Source organism: Oryctolagus cuniculus, chromosome 19, assembly GCF_964237555.1.
Source record: "Oryctolagus cuniculus chromosome 19, mOryCun1.1, whole genome shotgun sequence".
NCBI lineage: Eukaryota > Metazoa > Chordata > Mammalia > Lagomorpha > Leporidae > Oryctolagus > Oryctolagus cuniculus.
This window is the reverse complement of record NC_091450.1, coordinates 22,492,908-22,513,170: the sequence shown is the minus strand read 5'-3', so window position 1 is coordinate 22,513,170 and position 20,263 is coordinate 22,492,908. Positions and strand designations below refer to the sequence as shown.

The following is a 20,263-nucleotide window of genomic DNA, read 5'->3' as shown; positions in this document are numbered from 1 at the left end:
GCCGGCAGAGCTTGCCCCAGCCCCGCCCGGACCCGTCGGGCTCCTGGCAGGCGCCAGGCTGAGCTTACGGCCCAGTTTGCGAGGCCCAGTCCTGCCCGAGTGTGGGGTGACCGCTCCCGCGTTATAAAATAGGGTAACGCAGGAAGGGGAAGACCAAACCCCAGAGTCGCTGGAACCCGGCTTTGCCAAGCCTCACGACTCGGAAACCTGAACTTGTGCAAAAAAGTTTTTGTTTTTGTTTTTTCCAAAAAGGAGGAAGGGGTGAGCAGATGAGAATTCAGGTTGTGTCTAACTGGGGGTCCTGGGAGGGGGGGGCAGGAGGCAATGCCCCCGCCTTGGAGATGAGAAACTAAGAACCCAGAAGCTGCCTTGCCCTTAACTGTCGCCGCTGGGCCCTCCCCACCCAAGCCTATTGGTCAGTTCTTTGGGTGGTCTTGACGTCACGCCTGAAAGGCCAGTGAGCAGGAGCTTAGCTCTGTGGCTGGTCAGGCACCCCGGAGCCTGCACAGGCCCTGCGTGTCAGCGGGCAGCCAGCCTGGCTGTGTCTGGACCGTCGTGCTCTGCGTGTCCCTGGGTATCTTCATACACTTGGTAGAAAAACTGGACTTCTCCGGGGGATTTTTTTTGGGGGGGGGGTGCCCCAACATTTTGCATTGGCATTAACTGCATAGCCTGCGCTCAGCAAATGCCACTGTTAATAATTCACCATCAGCCGTACAGCACGCTTGGTTGGGGTATCTGTGGGCGGAGTTTGTCATCTGATCTTTGGCCTGTCAAAGTTGATATATTTTCCTAGACTGATAAATGGGCTCAGGGAGAATACAGTGGAGACCGTGTTTGGAGCCCCGCTCAGTCTCACCCCGACACCTCAGTGTTTCAGCTCCACCAGCCTTTCAGGGTGCCTGCCGGCCAGGAGGTGAGCAACACGCACAAGGAAAGCTTACATCAACGCACAGATAGGAAACGTTCGTTTGGGTCCCAAGAAGTTAGTGATTAAAGGCTGGATTTGGGTCCCTGCTGTCGGATGCTTTTGTCCCAGAGGTGGGGTGGAGCTGTGTTACAGGTGGAGGGAATGGTGTAGCACTGTGGGGGAATGCCCTAGGAGCAGGAATTAACAGGTGGGACTGCAGTGCGGGGTGTGAGCAGGGGCTAAGTAACCTGAGTGTGTTTATATATTCATGCCTTTAATTCTCAAGGCGAGATTGTGCTCTGAGTTAAAAAGTTACGCTGCTTGCTGACCGGCCATAAAGATTACAATTATGGGTTTTATGTTCCAGTAGTAACGGAAGGTTTTGCGCGAAGAGGAGGCTTGATCAGTTTTGCTTTAAGAGGATTATTCAGGCCATGGAGAGGGGAGGAGTCAGCAGGAAGAGGATCAGAAATGTCATGCACACTATTTTGCTCCTTGAGGCATGCCTTGTCTGAGTCATGTTTAGGCATGTAAATGCTGTGCACGGACAGTTACTCAAGGCCTTGTTTCAAATGCACGTTCCTGGGCCGCTTTCCCAGACATACCGGTCCGAGTTCACCAGAGTTCCTGGTGAGTCTTACAGCTGCTCTCGTAGGGGGTCACATAGTCATTGATTTGATTTTTGTGTACCCGTATCTCGAGTTACTCTCAGTCATGATGCTAGAATTCAGTGATTTAGTTCCTGACCTCAAGGAGCTCAGGATTTGCCTGGAGAGACCAAGACATGACTGAAATAGTAGTGTGTAAAAAGTAAGCGTCAGCCGAATCAGAAAAGGAGATGTCAGCGTATGTGCGTCAAAGAAGTTATTTTAGGGGCTCGCACTGTGGTATAGAGGTAAAGCCGCCACCTGTAGAGCCAGCATCCCATATGGGCGCTGGTTTGAGTCCTGGCTGTTCCACTTCCTGTCAGCTCCCTGCTAATGAGTCTGGGAGAACAGCAGAGGATGGCTTGAGTGCTTGGGCCCCTGTACCCACGTGGAGGACGCAGGAGAAGCTCCTGACTGCTGGCTTCAGCCTGACCCAGCTCTGGCTGTTGCAGCCATTTGGTGAATGAACCAGTGAGGGGAGAAAGCGCTCTCACAGTGAAAATGATATGACAGGCTGGCGCCGCTGCTCACTAGGCTAATCCTCCGCCTGCGGTGCCGGCACCCCGGGTTCTAGTCCCAGTTGGGGTGCCAGTTCTGTACTGGTTGCTCCTCTTCCAGTACAGCTCTCTGCTGTGGCCCGGGAACGCAGTGGGCCCTGCACACGCATGGGAGACCAGGAGGAAGCACCTGGCTCCTGGCTTCAGATCGGCACAGTGCGCCGGCCATAGCAGCCATTTGGGGGTGAACCAACAACAGGAAGACCTTTCTCTCTAACTCTGCCTGTGGAAAAAAAAAAAGAAAATGACATGACAGCAGACAACGCAGCAATGTCTAGTCAGCCACCCCCCAAATACCCGTGGGATGAACTTAGATGACCTCGAGGCAATAACCATGCGAGGTCATCCCATCCGCACCCAGTGAGGATCCCCACATTTGTGGCAGTCCTTGGGCACCCCAGGCTCTCAGGGCAGCCACTAGACCTCATCCCACCTACATGTTTGCCTTTAATCTCGAAGTGGACACAGAATTCAGGCTCTGGATTCCAACACCTGTGGAAAGGCTTCTGCTAACCAAGGGCCTAGGATATGCTTGTGCCTTCCCAGAGAATGCAGGACAGCCCATTTGGGTACCAGCCAGAAACATCAAGCCTGCAACTGACAGCCAACCAGAACCAGCTGAACAAGACTGAGAGGCCGCATTGTTATCAGACGCACCTGCCTTATCACCCTACCCTGAGAAACTGCCCATAGCCACATCTGCTACTGTTTTATACCCCACTAGCTCTGGTCAGCCACTTGAACGGCCCACAGCCTGCATGCGGTCACGCCATTCCTGATTACCGTTGTTCCTCATTCCTACCCTCGTCTGAGCAAGCACTCCTGTGGTCTCCTGTTTTGAGCACTGGTTAGTCAATGACGGGTAAGATCCCCTGGGGGACAACCTAAGACAGGCACAGCTGCGTACGGAGACCACATGGAAACGGGGTCAACAATGGCATGGCCAAGAATCATGCCTCCCGTTGCTCAAAAATAAACGAAAAGGGGGAAATGTGGTGGAATGAGAAGGCCATGCCAAGATGGCCACTGGCAAGCAAGTGTCAGTTACTCAGGAATGGCTTTGAAACCTACCTGGCAATGGAGCCTGCCTGGCAATGGGCTGTGATTGGTTAGGGCATAAACTGCCCCTTGATTGGATTGGCTGCCTCGGCTGTATAAGCTGCTGTACCAACTGAAATAAACGAGTCTGTGGGCTTCTCGCCTCTGGCCCATTTTCACCCGACTCCCAGGGTCTATGTGGTGACTACACGCCTCTTGCCCCCACTGCGCTTCTCCTCTCAGGACGAATCCACAGCAACAAACCAGCAGATAGAAGATCCCCTCTCCTGCCTCTCTCTCTCTCTCTCTCTCTCCCTCTCCCTCTCCCTCTCCCTCTCCCTCTCCCCCTCTCCCTCTCCCTCTCCCTCTGCCTCGGCTGCCTCTCTGCAACTCTGTCTTTCAAATAAACAAATAAATAAATCTTCCACAAACACACACACACACACACACACAAAAGCCAGTATTTTAGAAGCAATAGTTAAAGCTTGGGTTTCTTGGTGGCCACCAGTAGTTCTTGGCAGCTTTCTGAGTCATATCCATCAAGAGACTTTATATGGGATAGGTCCTTGAGTATGTGCCAGATAACAGAAACAAAAGAGGACAGGCTTAAAAGAAAAAAAAAAGGCTATGCTCAGCCTGCCCTGTCTTGCCCAACACCACCCAATGGCAGTAAATCATGGGACTTCAGCTGTAGGCAGCAAGTCAACACAAGTCAACATCCAAGAGAACCAGCAGCCTTTACCCTAGAGGTCACCACCCCTGTCTGGAAAGGAAGTCTGTGGAGCTGGAAGAACACAAGGTGACACAGTGAGACACTGGGTATGCTCCCTTGGTGTTACTGCAGGAGCCAGTTTTTGCCCACTGCAGCAAGTGCATAATATTCTGTTCCTGTTGCCATCTCCAACTCTTGCCTTGCTTACCCTTGGGAACAGTTATTTCACAGTCCCTAGAAATGACCACTCTTGCCATCCAGTAATATCTAGTGTCCTGCCAGGGCCCACAGTGATGTCCCCAGAAGACGACCTGGGGTGCCAGGAGTAGGAGTTCCCCGAGCCACTCCTGTTTGTGTTGTAAATGGTTCTGTTTGGAACAGAGTGTTGATGCTAATGGCTACCAGGTAGAGTTCAGGTTCCAAAATGCAGCACTGTCAAATTCTAGTTTGTTTTCGCCAGTTTGTTTTTTTTAGCTGGGTGGTAGCAGCCCTGTGGTATGGCCTAGATGATGGAGGATTTAATCAGTCATTTGAGCAAGTCACTGTTGTCAGTTACATTACTGGGATAATGTGTTCCAAGGGTGGGCTTCAAAGTCAGGCTGTGATTTAAAGCTGGCTCTTGGGGCTGGTTTTGTACCATAATGGGTTAAGCCTCCCCAGTATCCCGTATGGGCTCAGTTTGATTCCTGGCTGCTCCACCTTCCATCCAACTCCCAGCTAATGCATCTGGAAAAGTAGTGGAGGATGGCCCAAGCCCTTAGACCCCTATACCCATGTGGGAAATCTGGAAGAAGCTCCTGGCTCCTGGCTCCTGGCTCCTGGCTCCTGGCTTCTGCCTGGCCCAGCCCCAATCGTTGCAGCCATTTGGGGAGTGAATCAGTGGATGGAAAACCTCTCTCTCTCTCTTCTCTCTCTCTGTCTCTGTAACTCTACCTTTCTTTCTTTTATTTTTTTTTAAGGTTTATTTATTTATTCAAAAGTCAGAGTTACACAGAGAGAGGAGAGGCAGAGAGAGAGGTCTTCCATCTGCTGGTTCACTCCCCAATTGGCGCAACGGCTGGAGCTGCACTGATCCGAAGCCAGGAGTTTCTTCTGGGTCTCCCACTCAGGTGCAGGGGCCCAAGGACTTGGGCCATCTTCCACTTCTTTCCCAGGCCATAGCAGAGAGCTGGATTGGAAGTGGAGCAGCCGGGTCTCAAACCGGCGACCATATGGGATGCCAGTGCTTCAGGCCAGGGCATTAACCTGCTGTGCCACAGCGCTGGCCCCTGTAACTCTATCTTTCAAATAAATAAAATAAATCTTAAAAAATAGAAATGATAGTAGAACTTATCCCTCACAATAGATTTTGAATGAAAAGGTGGAACCATGAACATATGCAGCTGAACATGAAGATTGGGCTTCCTGAGCATTTAGCGGTCATTATTAGCTGGAGTATAAAAAACGCTTACCTAGAATTAATACATTGTTTCATAAGCTCAATAAAATTACATTGTTAATTGACTTTCCTAAATGTTGGTTGGATGTCTTAAGAAGCAAACAGTAACAGCAATCAGTAACAGCCCCTGTGGATAAGCCCATAGTGAAGCACTGGACACACCAGCCAAGTCTGTCCCAGGGAGGAACGGCCATGTTCTTCCTGGGTTCTGTAGTTAATTTGCTTAGTATTACTGGGAGGTCATGGTGGCCTACCCCTATTCTTTGGGGAATTTTTGGATCACTGTACTGCCAGGTAGGTATGTCTTTGTGAAAACAGAAAAGATCGTGTTAATGGGTATCTTGGAATTGCCCAAGTCATTAGAGGTTATGAGAGTGTTTAGGTTTCTTTTTTAAATATTTATTTGTTTTCATCTACTTGAAAGGCAGAAAGAGAGAACAAGCAGTCTTCTATCCACTGCTCTACTTCCCAAATGCCTGCAACAACCAGGACTGGGCCAGGCTGAAGCCAGGAGTCTTGAACCTCCATCTGGGTCTCCCTCGTGGGTGGCAGGGGCCAGGTGCCGGAGCCACCATCCGCTGCTTCCCGGGATGCACCAGCAGGAAGCTGGATCAGGAGCAGGGTAGCTGGGACTCAAGCTGGCTCTCTGATATGGGATGCGGGTATCCCAAGTAGCAGCTTACCCTGCTGTACCACAATGCACACCCCGTGAGAGTTGTTTTCTGTCAGTTGTACCAACAGAACAAACTTGTAAACACAGTAGGAAAAAAAAATCAATTTTTCTATTTGTGCATATGTGCATGAATATTAGTGCTTTCTGAGGTTGCATTGTGTTTCTTGGCACCAAATTTCAGAGATGGTGTGTTCCTTAGGAAGTAAGGTTTTGTTTTTGTTTTTGTTTGATCTGTTTACTTTAGAGGCAGAGCTAGTGCCCCATCTGCTTGTTCACTCCTCAGATCCTACAACAGGGTCAGGGGAGTGTGTGTGAAGCTGCAGTGGAAACTCCAGGTCTCCCCCACGGATGCAGAAACCCAACTACGTGAGCCATTACTGCTGCCTCCTGGGGTGTGCGTTAGCAGGAAGCTGCCAGAGGCAGTCGGCACTTCGATAATGGACGCAAGCAACTTAACTGCCAGGCTCAATGCCTACTCCTAGGTGTAGTATTTTATTTTGTTTTCATTTATTTGAAAGACAGAGATGAAAAGAGATCATCCATCTGCCAGTTCGCTCTCTATGACACCACCACTCAGGTCTGGGTCAGGCCAATGCCAGGAGCCTGGATATCCATCTGGATCTCCCATGTGGGCGGCACCTGGTGCCTCCCAGGGTGCTCATTCGCAGGAAGCTGGAAAGAAGCAGAGCTGGAACTCACCCAGGTGCTCCGGGAGGGGATGCTGGTGTCCCAAGCCGCATCTAACCCCAGCGCTAAATGCCCATTCCAGAAACCCTGCTTTTTACTTTGAAACCCCAGCTCTTCAGAATGACTGGCGCTGTGGGATCCCAGAGGTGTTGGGTGTTGGCGTACTCTCCAGTTCTGTGGTGCTGCGTCTGTTGTTGGCCTTGTAAACCATTTTTTATACGCTGTTTTAGAGGCTTGTCCAAGTGCAAGCATTCTTCCTATTAGTTTGAACTAGGCAATGGACGCTTGTATTTCAGAAACAGCAGTGTATCCATGTGAACGGCGCACTGCGGGCGAGTGAAATGATTCACCTGCCGCCAGCCCTGCCCACATCCCCTCGGTCTGCTCGAGGCCTCAGAGACAAGGCAAAAACAAGTGGACAGAAGAGTGGCCGAGTGTGAGGCTCTGCCGCGTGCTGCCCTGTGCAGGAACTCAGCTGCTGGCAGCTCGTGCCTCTTGCCGACCTAGCCAGGCTCGCAGGGAGCGGCGGTACACATCCCCAGGAGCCGGGGCCTTCTCAAAGAGCCCTCTCATCAGCGCCGGCGCAGGAGGGCGTGCGCCCATGTAGAACGGCGCCGTGCCCCATGGTGGTGCAGCTGGATCCGGTCATTCACAGGCACTCCCTCAAAGGAATGCCTCTGCTCCTTGGAAGTGACCAGAGGCAGAGCTGCCAACTTGAGCTGGCCCCAAGGCAGCCTCAGCAGGCACCTCGATTGGCTAAATGACACCTTTTAAATACTCTTTACCAAGTGTGATTTGTTTTCTCGTAAGAAATACGCTTTCAGATCTGCTAAGCAGGGACTGCTGGTATTCTAGTTTGAAAAAGGCTCACTGGTAAGAAATTCATTTCAACGTGTATTATCTGTAATTTCTCAGCAAATGACTCTAAGCCCACATATTTAGCCTCTTTTGCTGCTGTTGTTTGTATTGATTTATTTTTATTTGAAAAGCAGAACTACAGAGAGAAAGAGACAGGAGACCTGTCCATGGGTTCATTCCACATACGGCTGCAACAGCCAAAGCCATGAGCCTGGAAGTCCATCAGAGTCTGCCACATGGGTGCAGCACCCCAAGTGTCCGGGCCATCTCCCGCTGCCTTCCCAGGCGCATTAGCAGGAAGCTGGACTGGAAGTGGAGCAGCGGGGACATGAACTGGCAGCCATATGGGAGGCCGGCGTCGCAGGCGGTGGCTTGACCCGCTGCCCCACGGCGCCAGCCCCTTCCTTCATCCTCTTTACAGCTTGGTATGTCCAGCTGCTCACCACGCTTTTCCACCTGCGAGTCTTGTCACCTCAGCTGAAGCTTCCCCGACACCTGGCGCTGCGTGTTTACAGCGGCCCAGTTTCTGTCTGAAGTAGTTTCTTCCCTACGTCTGCAGTCTGGCCTCGCTCTGCCACTGAGGCCCGTAAATGTGTTTTCCCACATCCGTGTCTGCATTTTCCTTTTGGCTTTAGGGGTACTGCCTCCTATCAAACCTGCCCTCGTTCCTTTCCCTGCCTCCCGCCTGCGCCTCCTGTGCAGTGAGCTTTATCATCTCCTGCACAGCTTGGCTGATCTCGAGGCTGTGAACCCCTGTGTGCGTCCCTCTGCTGCCTCCCCCTCAGCCGGCACCCAGGACCCGTGTCAGCCCTGTGTCCAGCTGTGTCACTCACTGCCAGATCTCTCCTGTGACACAGAGTCCACTGTGACTCAGTGTCCTGGAAGGACATGGCGCAGTACCCGGCTTGGAGCAGGTGCTCAGTAGATTCTAATGCTTGGTGACTGTTTCCTAGGAGAATGCTCTCTGCATGGTGTGATGTCACCACCGTTAGCACAGTACGTGAATAACAGCGGTTAAAGTGTTTGTGTTTCCAGGAACCGATACCAGATCTACCACTTCCTTAACAATGTGAACAGCACTTTTATCAATGTTACTGACTGTTGAAATCTGGAACTTGCCAGCAATGTTCATTTAGACTTTCTTTTCCCCAAAAGAACAGTTTTTGAAGAGTGTGCACAGCAGGTTGCTCCTTTCTTTAATGTAAGTGAATTTATCAATTTATAGTTAATCTTTTAAATTTGTGTTTATCTATCTTGTTTGAGCTGAATGAAGAAACTGTAATCCGCTTTTTTTTAAGGATTTACTTATTTATTTGAAAGGCAGAGTTACACAGAGAGAGAAGGAGAGGCAGAGAGAGAGAGAGAGAGGTCTTCCATTGGCTGGTCCACTCCCCAGTAACAGCCAGAGCTGGGCTGATCTGAAGGCAGGAGCCAGGAGCTTCTTCCGGTTCTCCCACGTGGGTGCAGAAGCCCAGTAACTTGGGCCATTTTCTACTGCTTTCCCAAGCCATAGCAGGAGATGGGTTGGAAGAGAAGCAGCTGGGACTTGAGTCAGCACCCACATGGGATGCTGGCACTGCAGGCAGCAGCTTTACCAGCTACGCCACAGCACCGGCCCCGACTCCACTTTTAACACTTAGTTTGAATTTAGCTGTGTTGATTCTCTGAGTTGGTATAATTTCATGTGTATTTTTGCAGTAATAGTAGTGACATGTTTTCATTACAAACAACTTGGTAAATACAGAAACCCAAACCAGAAAAATCACTCATGATCCTCCTCCATCAGAGACTTCTAACACTTTTCTTCTAATCATTGTTTATTAATTTATTTATTGAAAATGCAGTTCTGTCATGCATATGTGAGGTTGTATGGCCTGTAAAAGGTGATAAAATTCTTTTTCACTGCATTTAAAAATCAAGTAAATTGCTCTCCCTTATGGCATACATAACCACACAGCAGGCTCTGTGCTAGACACTACAGTGCATTCCCTTAACTTAATTCTACAAACATCCCAGTGGGGAAATACCTCCCTACAACCCCACCTAGTCCACCACCACCCGCTCTGTGTTGTGGAAAACCACTCTTTCCACAAAGCTGCGGCACAGAACCTGCACTGGCTGGGAACAACCAACAGGGATGCCGGCTACGTCCTCATGCTGACCTATACCTAGCCTCTCACGGTATCATTAGAATAACCATGACTGACACTCCGATTCCCATGATGTAGCTCGTACCAAGATGCTTCCCAGGCCGGCGCCATGGCTCAATAGGCTAATCCTCCACCTTGCGGCGCCAGCACACCGGGTTCTAGTCCCAGTCGGGGCCCCGGATTCTGTCCCGATTGCCCCTCTTCCAGGCCAGCTCTCTGCTGTGGCCCGGGAGTGCAGTGGAGGATGGCCCAAGTGCTTGGGCCCTGCACCCCATGGGAGACCAGGAGAAGCACCTGGCTCCTGCCTTCGGATCAGCACGGTGTGCCGGCCGCAGCGCACCAGCCACGGCGGCGATTGGAGGGTGAACCAACGGCAAAAGGAAGACCTTTCTCTCTGTCTCTGTCTCTCTCACTTTCCACTCTGCCTGTCAAAAAAATTAAAAAAAAAATAAATAAATAAATAAAAAGATGCTTCCCAGACTTCCAAAACAGGCAAGAAAATGGGAGGTACCTACACCCCACCCCAAAATACCACCCCATATGACTATTCAGTTCAATCCCGCCCCAGACTCGACACCTGTGCCTCCAGATCCCAGAACGGGACTCAGTGTCACGGGTGCAGCTCAGTCCCCCTCGTGCCCACCTCCCTCTCACGTGTGTCCTTTCGCTTTGCAAATAATCCCTGCTTTCTGTGGTACCTTTCTCGTGTCTTGTCCGTAAATTCCTTGCTGCATCAGAGACAAGACTCTGGACACAGCCACCCCACAGCATTAGCACCCCCATTGGATGTGGGGAAGCTACGTCTCATGGCAGGGGTTAGGGAAGACCGCCCTGGGACCCGTGTTCCTGACCATTGTGCCTCCAACGTGTGGCCAGCGTGGGTGATAGAGGGCAGTTGCCTTCCTCTCCCCCCCCCTCGGTAGGGAGGCTGAGGAACTGTCCTGCACCAGAACACGAGCAGCAGTGTGGAGAACACCTGTTCACACACTGCTTCCGCCATACACCATCCCAGCCGCTTCGCTTCACTCTAATCCTCGCCAGAAGCCTTTAGGTCTCTGTACTGTTGCCGCCATTCACTGAGAAAACAGGGCTCCGAGATCCCAGCGGCCTGCTGTGGCAGCCCCTGGGAAGCAGTGGTGATGGCCCAGGCAGTTGGGTGCATTTCACCCACGTGGCAAACCTCGATTGAGTTCCTGCCTCCCGGCTATGCCCTGGCTGTCTCAGCTGTTGCAGTCACTTGGGGAGTGGGCCAGCGAATGGGAGCTTACTCTGTCTCTCGAATAAATAGGTAAATAAAATCATATACCTGGGAAGAACTTCAGAAATGTAGCTAGGAATGCTGTGGCCAGAGAAAGTATCATTTGCAAAGAACTTAAGAGAAAGAGCAAATTCTCCACCCCTAGGCTCTAAGTCTATCGAACGTCTCGCTACAGTGTTTTACTTCACCTGATTTTGAAAGGTATAACAAATAGACCAAAAAGGAAATTTTAGTGATGGTCTTGTTTATGGAAAGTGAATTCTCATAAATCAAGATTTTTACATTTAAAAATGAGAGCTTTCAGGGTATGAGTGTTTGGCCTAGCGATTAATACCCCAGTTGGGAGAGCTGGTTCCCCATCAGCGTGCCTAGGTTCAGGTCCTCTCCTGGCTCCCTGTTCCAGCTTCCTGCTAATACACACCCTGGAAGGCAGCAGACGATGGCTTAAATAGTCGAGTACCTGCCACTGTCGTGGGAAGACCTGAGTTGAGTTCTGGCTCCCAGGTTTGACCTCAGCCAGCCCCAGCTATTGCAGGCATGTTCTCGCTCTCAAGTGAAAATGAATTAAGTTAACATTTATTTTTTAAAAAGTAGATCTTTACTAGAGTGGCAGTAATCTCAGACAACTACTACTTGTCCGTTTGTTTCTGCTTTTTTCCCCAGACTTGATGCTTCGCAGCAGCTTCCTGCATTTGAATTTGTCTATGGCTGTGCAGCCCAAAACTTGCTGAGATGGAGGAGCCTCAGAAGGGCGATCCGGTCCCCGCGGACCTGCAGGAGGAAGACCGTGTGCAACGCGCCGGCCCCCCGATTTCTGTTAGTGAATTTTCTTGCCACTGCTGTTACGACATCCTGGTTAACCCCACCACGCTGAACTGTGGGCACAGCTTCTGCCGCCACTGCCTCGCTTTGTGGTGGGTGTCTTCAAAGAAAACCGAGTGTCCGGAATGCAGAGAAAAATGGGAAGGTTTCCCCAAAGTCAACATCCTGCTCAGGTAACACCAGGCCCACCCCGTAGCTCGTCCGGGGTGCTTCGCCTCTGTGGGAGCTGCTGGGTTCGGGAGGGCCTCAGGCTCGCAGCCGACCGCCTCGACCTGGACCTGAGGAATGCGAGTGGGCACTCGGGGGTCTGGAGAGGCAGGCTCGCTGCCTCGCAGGGGCAGCCGTTGTTGCCTCCTTCCTGTAAAGGAAGCTGCAGCTCAGTTCTGATGACAAGGCCCTTGCTGTGATCCTGCGCCGTAGCCTGCCTTCTATTGATCTGTATTTACGGAGGAACAGAGAAAGAGGGAGACCTGATTCGGTGCTGCTTTCATGGTTTGTTTTCCTAACTTGCACAACTCTGTCCCAGTGTCACAGTAGTGGGGCTTGCCACGCAGCGTCACACGCCCACAGCGAGGCCTTCCAGAGGGCCCGCCCTTTCCTGCGCCCTGCGGTCGTCACGGCCCTGTGAGGTCTGGAGGCTGAAGGCCTCGTCCCCTCTTCTGTAGCTTTAGCAATACGCGCAGCCTTCCTGATAGGAACTGAGGAGCAGAGTGTTCTGAAAACGTTAACCCAGCGTTCTGTCTGTCACGGTGTTTGTTTACACTTGGCCCTTCTCAGATTTGCAGTATAGGAAGGTCACTCTTAAATTGAAGGAGTTCTCTGACTGTATAAAATTGAAATTGAAAGAGCCCTGCAGTGTAACCCGGGGGCCAGCTCACCTTGGCTTTTTCCTCTTCAGAAACTAATTTCTCACAGCTCTGTTAACTAGCTTTTTTTTTTTTTTTTACTATAACAAAATGCCTGAGGCATGCTACTTTATAAAGAGGTTTGTTTTGAGCTCACAGACAATGTAGCTGGCCGTGTCACATTGCAACAAGGAGCCTGTGTGTGTGTGGTCTCCCTTTATAAAGTCGCCAGGGTCTCCATGCTAATGCCTGACCCAGTCTGATCACCTCGGAAGCCCCCACCTCTCAGCATCAGACTTGGATTAGGTCTCTGCCCACTTATTGCCTTCAGTGTAAGACTTTGGGGACTGCACCTGCTGCATGAGTTCAAGGGGACAAGCATAGGAACCGAAGCAGTAACATAAGCAATGTGTGTATACATTCATTGTCTGCATTCTTTTTAGATACTGGAAAATTACTGGTGGAGCCACACACCCCTTGGACTCCGTCCTACTCCATCTTAGAGTCCGTCCCTCTTTTTCCCTAGAGTGAATAGTGCGCTAATAGAAAATGCACATCTTTGGCCAGTGGTGTGCCATCTGCAGTTTGCATATCCTCTGGCCATGTATCTGTCTTTATCCATCTTGACACATAATAATCCAAGAAATTCATTTTTAAAGGCATGTGGATGAAATACTATATTTCATTTTGCTGTTTCTCTAACAGTGGAAATGTAGATTGTTGCTAATTTTTTGCCTTTGTCAATATGGCTAGAAGACATATTCTTTTTTTAAAATTTTTTTTATTTTTTGACAGGCAGTTAGAGAGACAGAGAGAAAGGTCTTCCTTCCGCTGGTTCACCTCCCCAAATGGCCGCCACGGCTGGCGCTGCACCGATCTGAAGCCAGGAGCCAGGTGCTTCTTCCTGGTCTCCCATGCGGGTGCAGGGCCCAAGCACTTGGGCCACAGCAGAGAGCTGGACTGGAAGAGGGGCAACCGGGACAGAATCCGGCGCCCCGACCAGGACTAGAACCCGAGTATCGGCGCTGCAGGCAGAGGATTAGCCTAGTGAGCTGCGGCGCCGGCCATGGAAGACATATTCTTATCCATGCTGCTAGGTCCCTGCGTAACATTAAAGGTTGTCAGTTTTGGCCGGCGCCGTGGCTCAATAGGCTAATCCTCCACCTTGCGGCGCCGGCACACCGGGTTCTAGTCCCGGTCGGGGCGCTGGATTCTGTCCCGGTTGTCCCTCTTCCAGGCCAGCTCTCTGCTATGGCCAGGGAGTGCAGTGGAGGATGGCCCAGGTGCTTGGGCCCTGCACCCCATGGGAGACCAGGAAAAGCACCTGGATCCTGGCTCCTGCCATCGGATCAGCGCGGTGCGCCGGCTGCAGCGGCGGCCATTGGAGGGTGAACCAACGGCAAAGGAAGACCTTTCTCTCTGTCTCTCTCTCTCACTGTCCACTCTGCCTGTCAAAAAAAAAAAAAAAAAAAAAAAAGGTTGTCAGTTTTATTTTGGCCTGTCAATTGTAAGTCACACATCTGGCTTGTGATTTTCCCCCCGCTGTTCTCCATAGAGATGCCATTGAGAAGTTATTTCCTGATGCCATTAGAATGAGACTGGAAGACATTCAGCAGAACACTGACATAGTCCAGAGTCTCGCAGCCTTTCAGAAACACGGCCATGACCAGATTCCTTTAGCTGCCAGCGCAGGCCGAGGCAATCAGCAGAGAGGAGGGGGTTTCTTTTCCGGCGTGCTCACGGCTCTAACCGGTGTGGCGGTAAGTCCATCTCCTTGTTTCTCTGTTCCCCTGCCGCGTACCCCCGTCCCTGGTGTCCACTGAGGTCAGTTCTGCTGAAATTGTGGACATACTTGATGGCAGGACAGCATGGAATGCGGTGCATACGTGGAAATCTGCTTGGGTCGTATGATTTCTTCGGGAATGTTGCTTACGTGCATAGACCACATAATGGTCCGCACCCGGTCATTGTCGGCTTTATCCTGCTTAATCCTCTTCGTAACCTATGCAGCGGGCTCCGTTATTATTCTCGTGTCAAAGCTGAGGAAAGAAGCGCAGAAAGGAGCCTGAGCTGGGAATGGAGACTTTGCCTCCACCCTGCAGAGGCCGCCAGTGTAGACTTTCCTCTTTCAGTTCTGTGCTGTGAAAATCTAGATGTGCTCCGGCAGGAAAGGCACGAGTGTCAGTTTGGCCCAGCAAGTTGAAGGAAGAGGTCGAGCGTGCAGCTGCCCCCGGGTGCCCCGTGCTGAGCCCTGTTCTGGTCTCTGTGCAGAGAAGAGCGCGGGAGAGCTGCGCTCCCAGTTCTCCGTGGCCGTCGTGTGGCCCTGCTGCCGCGTCCAGACGCAGCCTCATGTCTCGCAGCTCAGCCTCCTCCCTGCCCTCTGGCCTCGCTGTGTCTTAAGGTCCCTGTCCCTTTTCCCCAGGTGGTCCTGCTTGTGTATCACTGGAGCAGCAGGGAATCCGAGCACGACCTCCTGGTCCACAAGGCTGTGGCCAAGTGGACAGCGGAAGAAGTTGTCCTCTGGCTGGAGCAGCTGGGCCCCTGGGCCTCTCTCTACAGAGACAGGTTTTTATCTGAAAGAGTAAATGGAAGGTGAGGAGCAAGATCTTCTGACACCAAGGCCACCTCGAGAGACAGCTCTGCTGAGACGCAGTTCGCAAGTAGCAGAGTCAGCCCGTTTCAGTGTACAGTATCGGTCGTTGTTAGCATGGTCACAGATGCGTGCAGCCATCACCCCAGAGAGGTCCTCCCCCAGCCCTGGCAAATACCATGCTGCTTTCTGTCCCGTGGATTTGCCTGCTCTGGACCCCCTTGACGACGTGGCCTGTGACGATACGTGGCCTTTTCTGTGCAGCTCCTCCCCTGAGCGTAGTGTTTTCAAGGCTCCCCACGCACAGCAGGCGTCCATACCCTTCCTGTTCACGGCTGGGCGTGGATAGCCCGTACTTTCTTATTTTTTTGACAGGCAGAGTGGACAGTGAGAGAGAGAGACAGAGAGAAAGGTCTTCCTTTGCCATTAGTTCACCCTCCAATGGCCGCCTCGGCCGGTGCGCTGCGGCCGGCGCACCACGCTGATCCAAAGGCAGGAGCCAGGTGTTTCTCCTGGTCTCCTATGGGGTGCAGGGCCCAAGCACTTGGGCCATCCTCCACTGCACTCCCGGGCCACAGCAGAGAGCTGGCCTGGAAGAGAGGCAACCGGGACTAGAACCCGGTGTGCCGGCGCTGCAAGGCAGAGGATTAGTCTATTGAGCCGCGGCGCCGGCCCCGTACTTTCTTTATTCATCAGTTGATGGACATTTGGGTTGATTCCATTTCGGGGCTGTAAGGTACAGTGCTGCTGTGGTCATTCACGTGCAGGGCTTTGAGAGGGCACAGGTTCTCAGCACTCTTGTCGTGCAGTGGCTGGGTCACGTGGGGACTGCGTAACTTTGAGGAACTGTCTGTTTTCCATAGCACCTGTACCGTTTCATGTCAGTGTCATCTGCTTCCTGGTTATAAAAGTAACCTGTGTTTGTGATCTTAAAAGAATAACATAGAACCGTGTGATACTGACAGTGGAGCTCCCTCGTAGGCCGGCCTTCCCAGAAGAACCCTGTTACCTTGTAGACCCCTTTCTAGACTTTCTCAGTGTTGATACGGATACAGACGTGCATCATTCCTTTATTTAAACTGAACTTGCAGTTGTACTAAACAGCAGTTTTCATATGTGCACTTGCAGATGTTCCCTCCCCTGTGCAGGTGTGGTGCAGGGCGGAGGGAGCAGCCGCTCTCCCCAGCCCGCTGACAGGCTCTGGCCTGCGCCACCTTCCAGCCCAGCCGCGTTGCCCTCCACTGAGCCTACAGCACCCTCCTCTGGGCAGGGGAGAAGCTCCCAATTTGTGTTTGTGAGAATTCGCCTCCCCCAAAATTATGGTTAAAAACAGTCTCTCTCCCTAGCTATTGTAGTGGACTCCGGCATAACCTTCTTCCATCGAGGGTCATTTTCCAGAACTGGAGTTTTTGGTCAGAGGGAGTGAACCTGGGCAACGCTACTGAATGCCTTCCCGTCACCCGCAGAAGGACCACAGCTCAGACTTCCCGGGGGTTGCATGTACCTGTTGGGCTCTCTTCTGCCAGGGTACGGGGGTGTTTGGAATCATGAATCAGTGTAAGCAGAAACAGATTCTAAGGTTTTTATTCAAGGGAGGGCTGGGTAAGATTTATTTATTTGTTTGAAAGGCACAGTAACAGAGAAAGTGAGTGAGAGATATGGAGAGAGATGCCATTGGCTGGTTCACTCCCTAAATGGCTGCAACAGCCAGGATTGGGTCAGGCTGAAGCCAGGAGCCAAGAACTCCGTCTGGGTCTCTCACGTGGTTGGCAGGGATTGGATCCTGGTACTTGTGCCATCATTTGCTGCTTCCCAGGCACATTATTAGCAGAGAGGAGCCGGGACTCGAACCGGCAACCCAATGTAAGATGTGGTGTTCCAAGCAGTGGCTTCACCCTCTGTGCCACAGTGCCTGCTTTCTCTTTCTTTTAAATTTGAGAGACAAAAAAGAAGCAGAGAGAGTGATTGCCCCTCTGGTCATCTGGTGCACTCCCCAGAAGCCTGCACTGGCTAAGGCTACAGCCAGGAAAGCAATCAGACCTCCCGCGTGGGTGGCAGGAACTCCATTACCGGAGTCGTTACTGCTGCCTCCGAGGGTCTGCGGAGGTGGGAAGCCGGAGTGAGGAGCTGGCGCTGGGAACCACACCCAGGCAGGCAGCTATGGGATGTGGGCAGAATGCACACGCCCGACAAATCGCTACGCTTCGTGTCATAATGTGTTACTGGATTTCCTTCTAGTCTCATTGTTTTGTGCACATACTTTTTTTTTGTTTTGTACACAAACTTTAAAAAGTAGAGTAATGTGTCAGACGTCAGAGTACATAACTGAGAATCAGAGACTTCCACAGAAGGGGCTGGTGCCACTCACCCTGCCCGGTGGCACGGGTCAGGGATATGGCCCATGATACGCCTCTGTTATTTTCTGTTATTAGTGGTATTGCTGTCTGCGGGGGCTCACCTCACCTCGGGCCTCTGAGTGGGGAGGTTTGCTCCCGCTGAGTCATCTCACGGAATCTCACCCTCCTGCCCCTGCACAGGTTGCTTTTAACATTGACAGAGGAGGAGTTTGCGCAGGCGCCGTACACCATAGAAAACAGCAGCCACCGCAGAGCCATCCTGCTGGAGCTGGAGCGCGTCAAAGCCCTGGGCGTGAAGCCGCCCCAGAATCTCTGGGAATATAAGGTGAGCGCGTCATCGGCTGGTGTGCAGATGGAAAGGACAGCAGTCGTCCGCGTGCCCGCTGCTCGGTTTAGGAATGAGGCGGCTGCAGGTGCAAGCGAAGCCCCCAGTGCTCTCCCTCCGCGGCGGGAGCCGTGCTCCTGAGCTCACGCCTGTTCCGATTGTGCCCGTGGGGTCGAAGGCTTCACTCCCTAGGAAGGGGCGTGGATTGAGCACAGCCTTCCGTCCGTAGCGTTTACCTCCTGAATGTACCAGGGACTTCACAGAGTCTTAGAAACTGGAAATAGAGGTGGACTGCAAGAGGAGCAACCGGGACTAGTACCCGGCGCCCCAGCCGGGACTAGAGCCTGGGGTGCCAGCGCCACAGGCGGAGGATTAGCCGAGTGAGCCACGGCGCTATGGCCCAGAGTGCAGTGGAGGATGGCCCAAGTGCCTGGGTCCCTGCACCCGCATGGGAGATCGGGAGGAAGCACCTGGCTCCTGGCTTTGGATCGGCGAAGGTCCGGCTGTAGCGGCCATTAGGGGAGTGAACCAACGGAAGGAAGACCTTTCGCTCTGTCTCTCTCACTGTCTAACTCTGCCTGTCAAAAAAAAAAGGTTGAAATCCATGAATAGTGTTTTCTAAGGTTTATTTTTATTGGGGGTGCGGGGGAGGCAGGAGAGACCCAGAGGCTCACTCTGGTCGGGCTTTGGTGTTGGGTGACACTGTTGTCCTGTGCTGTGTTTTCTTCCATGAGGAGGCTCCGGACACCCTGTTGTCTTCTGATGGTCCCAGCCACTGTGGTCATTGATTATTTAGATCCATTGGTTCATTAAGGGTTGCAAAATGACTATACGTTAATCCCCTCATCCTCCACTTACTAGCTGAAATAAGTCTTTAAGAGAGGAAACGTCGGGGCCGGCGTTGTGGTGTCGCAGGTTAAGCTGCCACCTGCAATGCTGGCATCCCAGAAGGGAGATGGTGCTGGAGCCCTTACACCCACATGGGAGACCTGGGAGAAGCTCCTGGCTCCTGGCTTCAGCTGACCCAGCCCTGGCTGTCGTGGCCATTTGGGGAGTGAACCAGTGGATGGAAGATGCCCCTCCCCCGCTAACTCTGCCTTTCAAATAAAGAAACCCTTACTTGTGACTTCCCGGAGTACACTCCTGACTCTGCCCCTTTCTTTGTAAGTTTCAGAGTACGAGACTTCCTCTCTCTGGGAGCAGTAACGGGGTCTTAACACTCCTGATGTGCTTCGTACGTGCTAGTTCCCACTCTCCCGAGGCTCAGATCGTCCTCTTTTCTGGACAGGCGCCTCTCCAGTTGTTTTCTGAGGCCATTTATTAACGTTCCAGGTGAAGTAGAATGCACCTGCCGGTGAGTCCTTTTGCCGTGACCTGGTGACTCTTCACTACTTCCTTGTCTCGTGTGCCAGCACGTTCAGGTGACTTTTGTTCCTGTCCTGCCTCAGGCCTGGAATAAGGTCTTACACAAGGTGAATTTTCTTTTTTTAAGATTCATTTGTTAATTTGACAGGCAGAGTTATAAACAGAGAGAGATCTTCCATCTGCTGGTTCACCCCCCCAAATGGCCACAATGGCATGGTGTGGACCGGGAGCTTCATCGGGGTCTCCCACAGGGTGGCAGGGGCCCAGGTACTTGGGCCATCTTCTGCTGCTTTCTCAGGTTTATTGGTAGGGAGCTGGATCAGAAGTGGAGCAGCTGGGAGTATGAACTGGTGCCCTTATGGGATGCTGGCATTGGAGGCAGCAGCTTAACCCACTCCATCACAATGCAGGCCCAGAAACCAAATCTATTTTTTTAAATCTTTCATTATAGAAAATTTCAGATCTATATAAAAATAGAGGAAAGATTTAATAAGTAAATAAATAAACAACTCCTGTCTTCAGCCTAGCCTAGGCCTGGCTGTTGCAGTCATTTGGGAGGTGAACCGGCAGATGGGAGGTTCTATCTCCCTCCCTCCCTCCCTCCCTCTCTCCCTCTCTCTTTCTCTGTCTCCCTCCCTCTCTCTCCCTCCATCTCCTCCACCTCTTCTCCTTCTCCCTTCTCTCTTTCTGTTGCCGCAGTTTTCAAATTATATCTGTAAAAAGTCACACTTAAAAACAATTGAATAATAAACCATTGATAGCATTACGTAGTTGAGTAAGAGTTTTACTGTGGCATAATTGACCTGCAGTATTTCAATAATCCTTGGTTAAGCTGTGACCTAGAGACCGCCGTGGAGTCACCGCCACAGCCCAGGTGTGAGCGCATGCGCCTGCCCCTCGTGAGCCATCCCTCCCCACCCTCCCCACTGTAGCAGGTGGATAAACTTACCTTTTCATTCATTCTCCCTGAGCTCACTGCAGCACTCTGTGTGAATCACTAGGCTGCTTCTGCCGTTCATCTTGCACACCGT

General features: G+C 51.8%; 1 protein-coding gene across 16 annotated transcripts in view; it reads left to right on the top strand.

Annotated features, from left to right (window-relative positions):
* Positions 1-20,263, top strand: part of BFAR (bifunctional apoptosis regulator) — a 31,136-nt gene that overhangs the window by 564 nt on the left and 10,309 nt on the right. For 4 of the 16 annotated variants that reach the window (XM_008257747.4, XM_051847838.2, XM_002711763.5 and 1 more), the window contains exons 2-5: positions 11,592-11,923; positions 14,151-14,355; positions 15,018-15,187; positions 17,723-17,867. In XM_008257747.4, the coding sequence (XP_008255969.1) occupies positions 11,661-11,923; positions 14,151-14,355; positions 15,018-15,187; positions 17,723-17,867 (783 nt within the window). In that variant the 5' untranslated portion in view covers positions 11,592-11,660. Of the gene's footprint in view, positions 1-779; positions 917-6,219; positions 6,458-7,654; positions 7,946-8,555; positions 8,722-11,591; positions 11,924-14,150; positions 14,356-15,017; positions 15,188-17,722; positions 17,868-20,263 lie in introns of all 16 variants that reach the window. The other 12 variants (XM_008257748.4, XM_070064801.1, XM_070064795.1 and 9 more) reach the window with 7 other exon arrangements.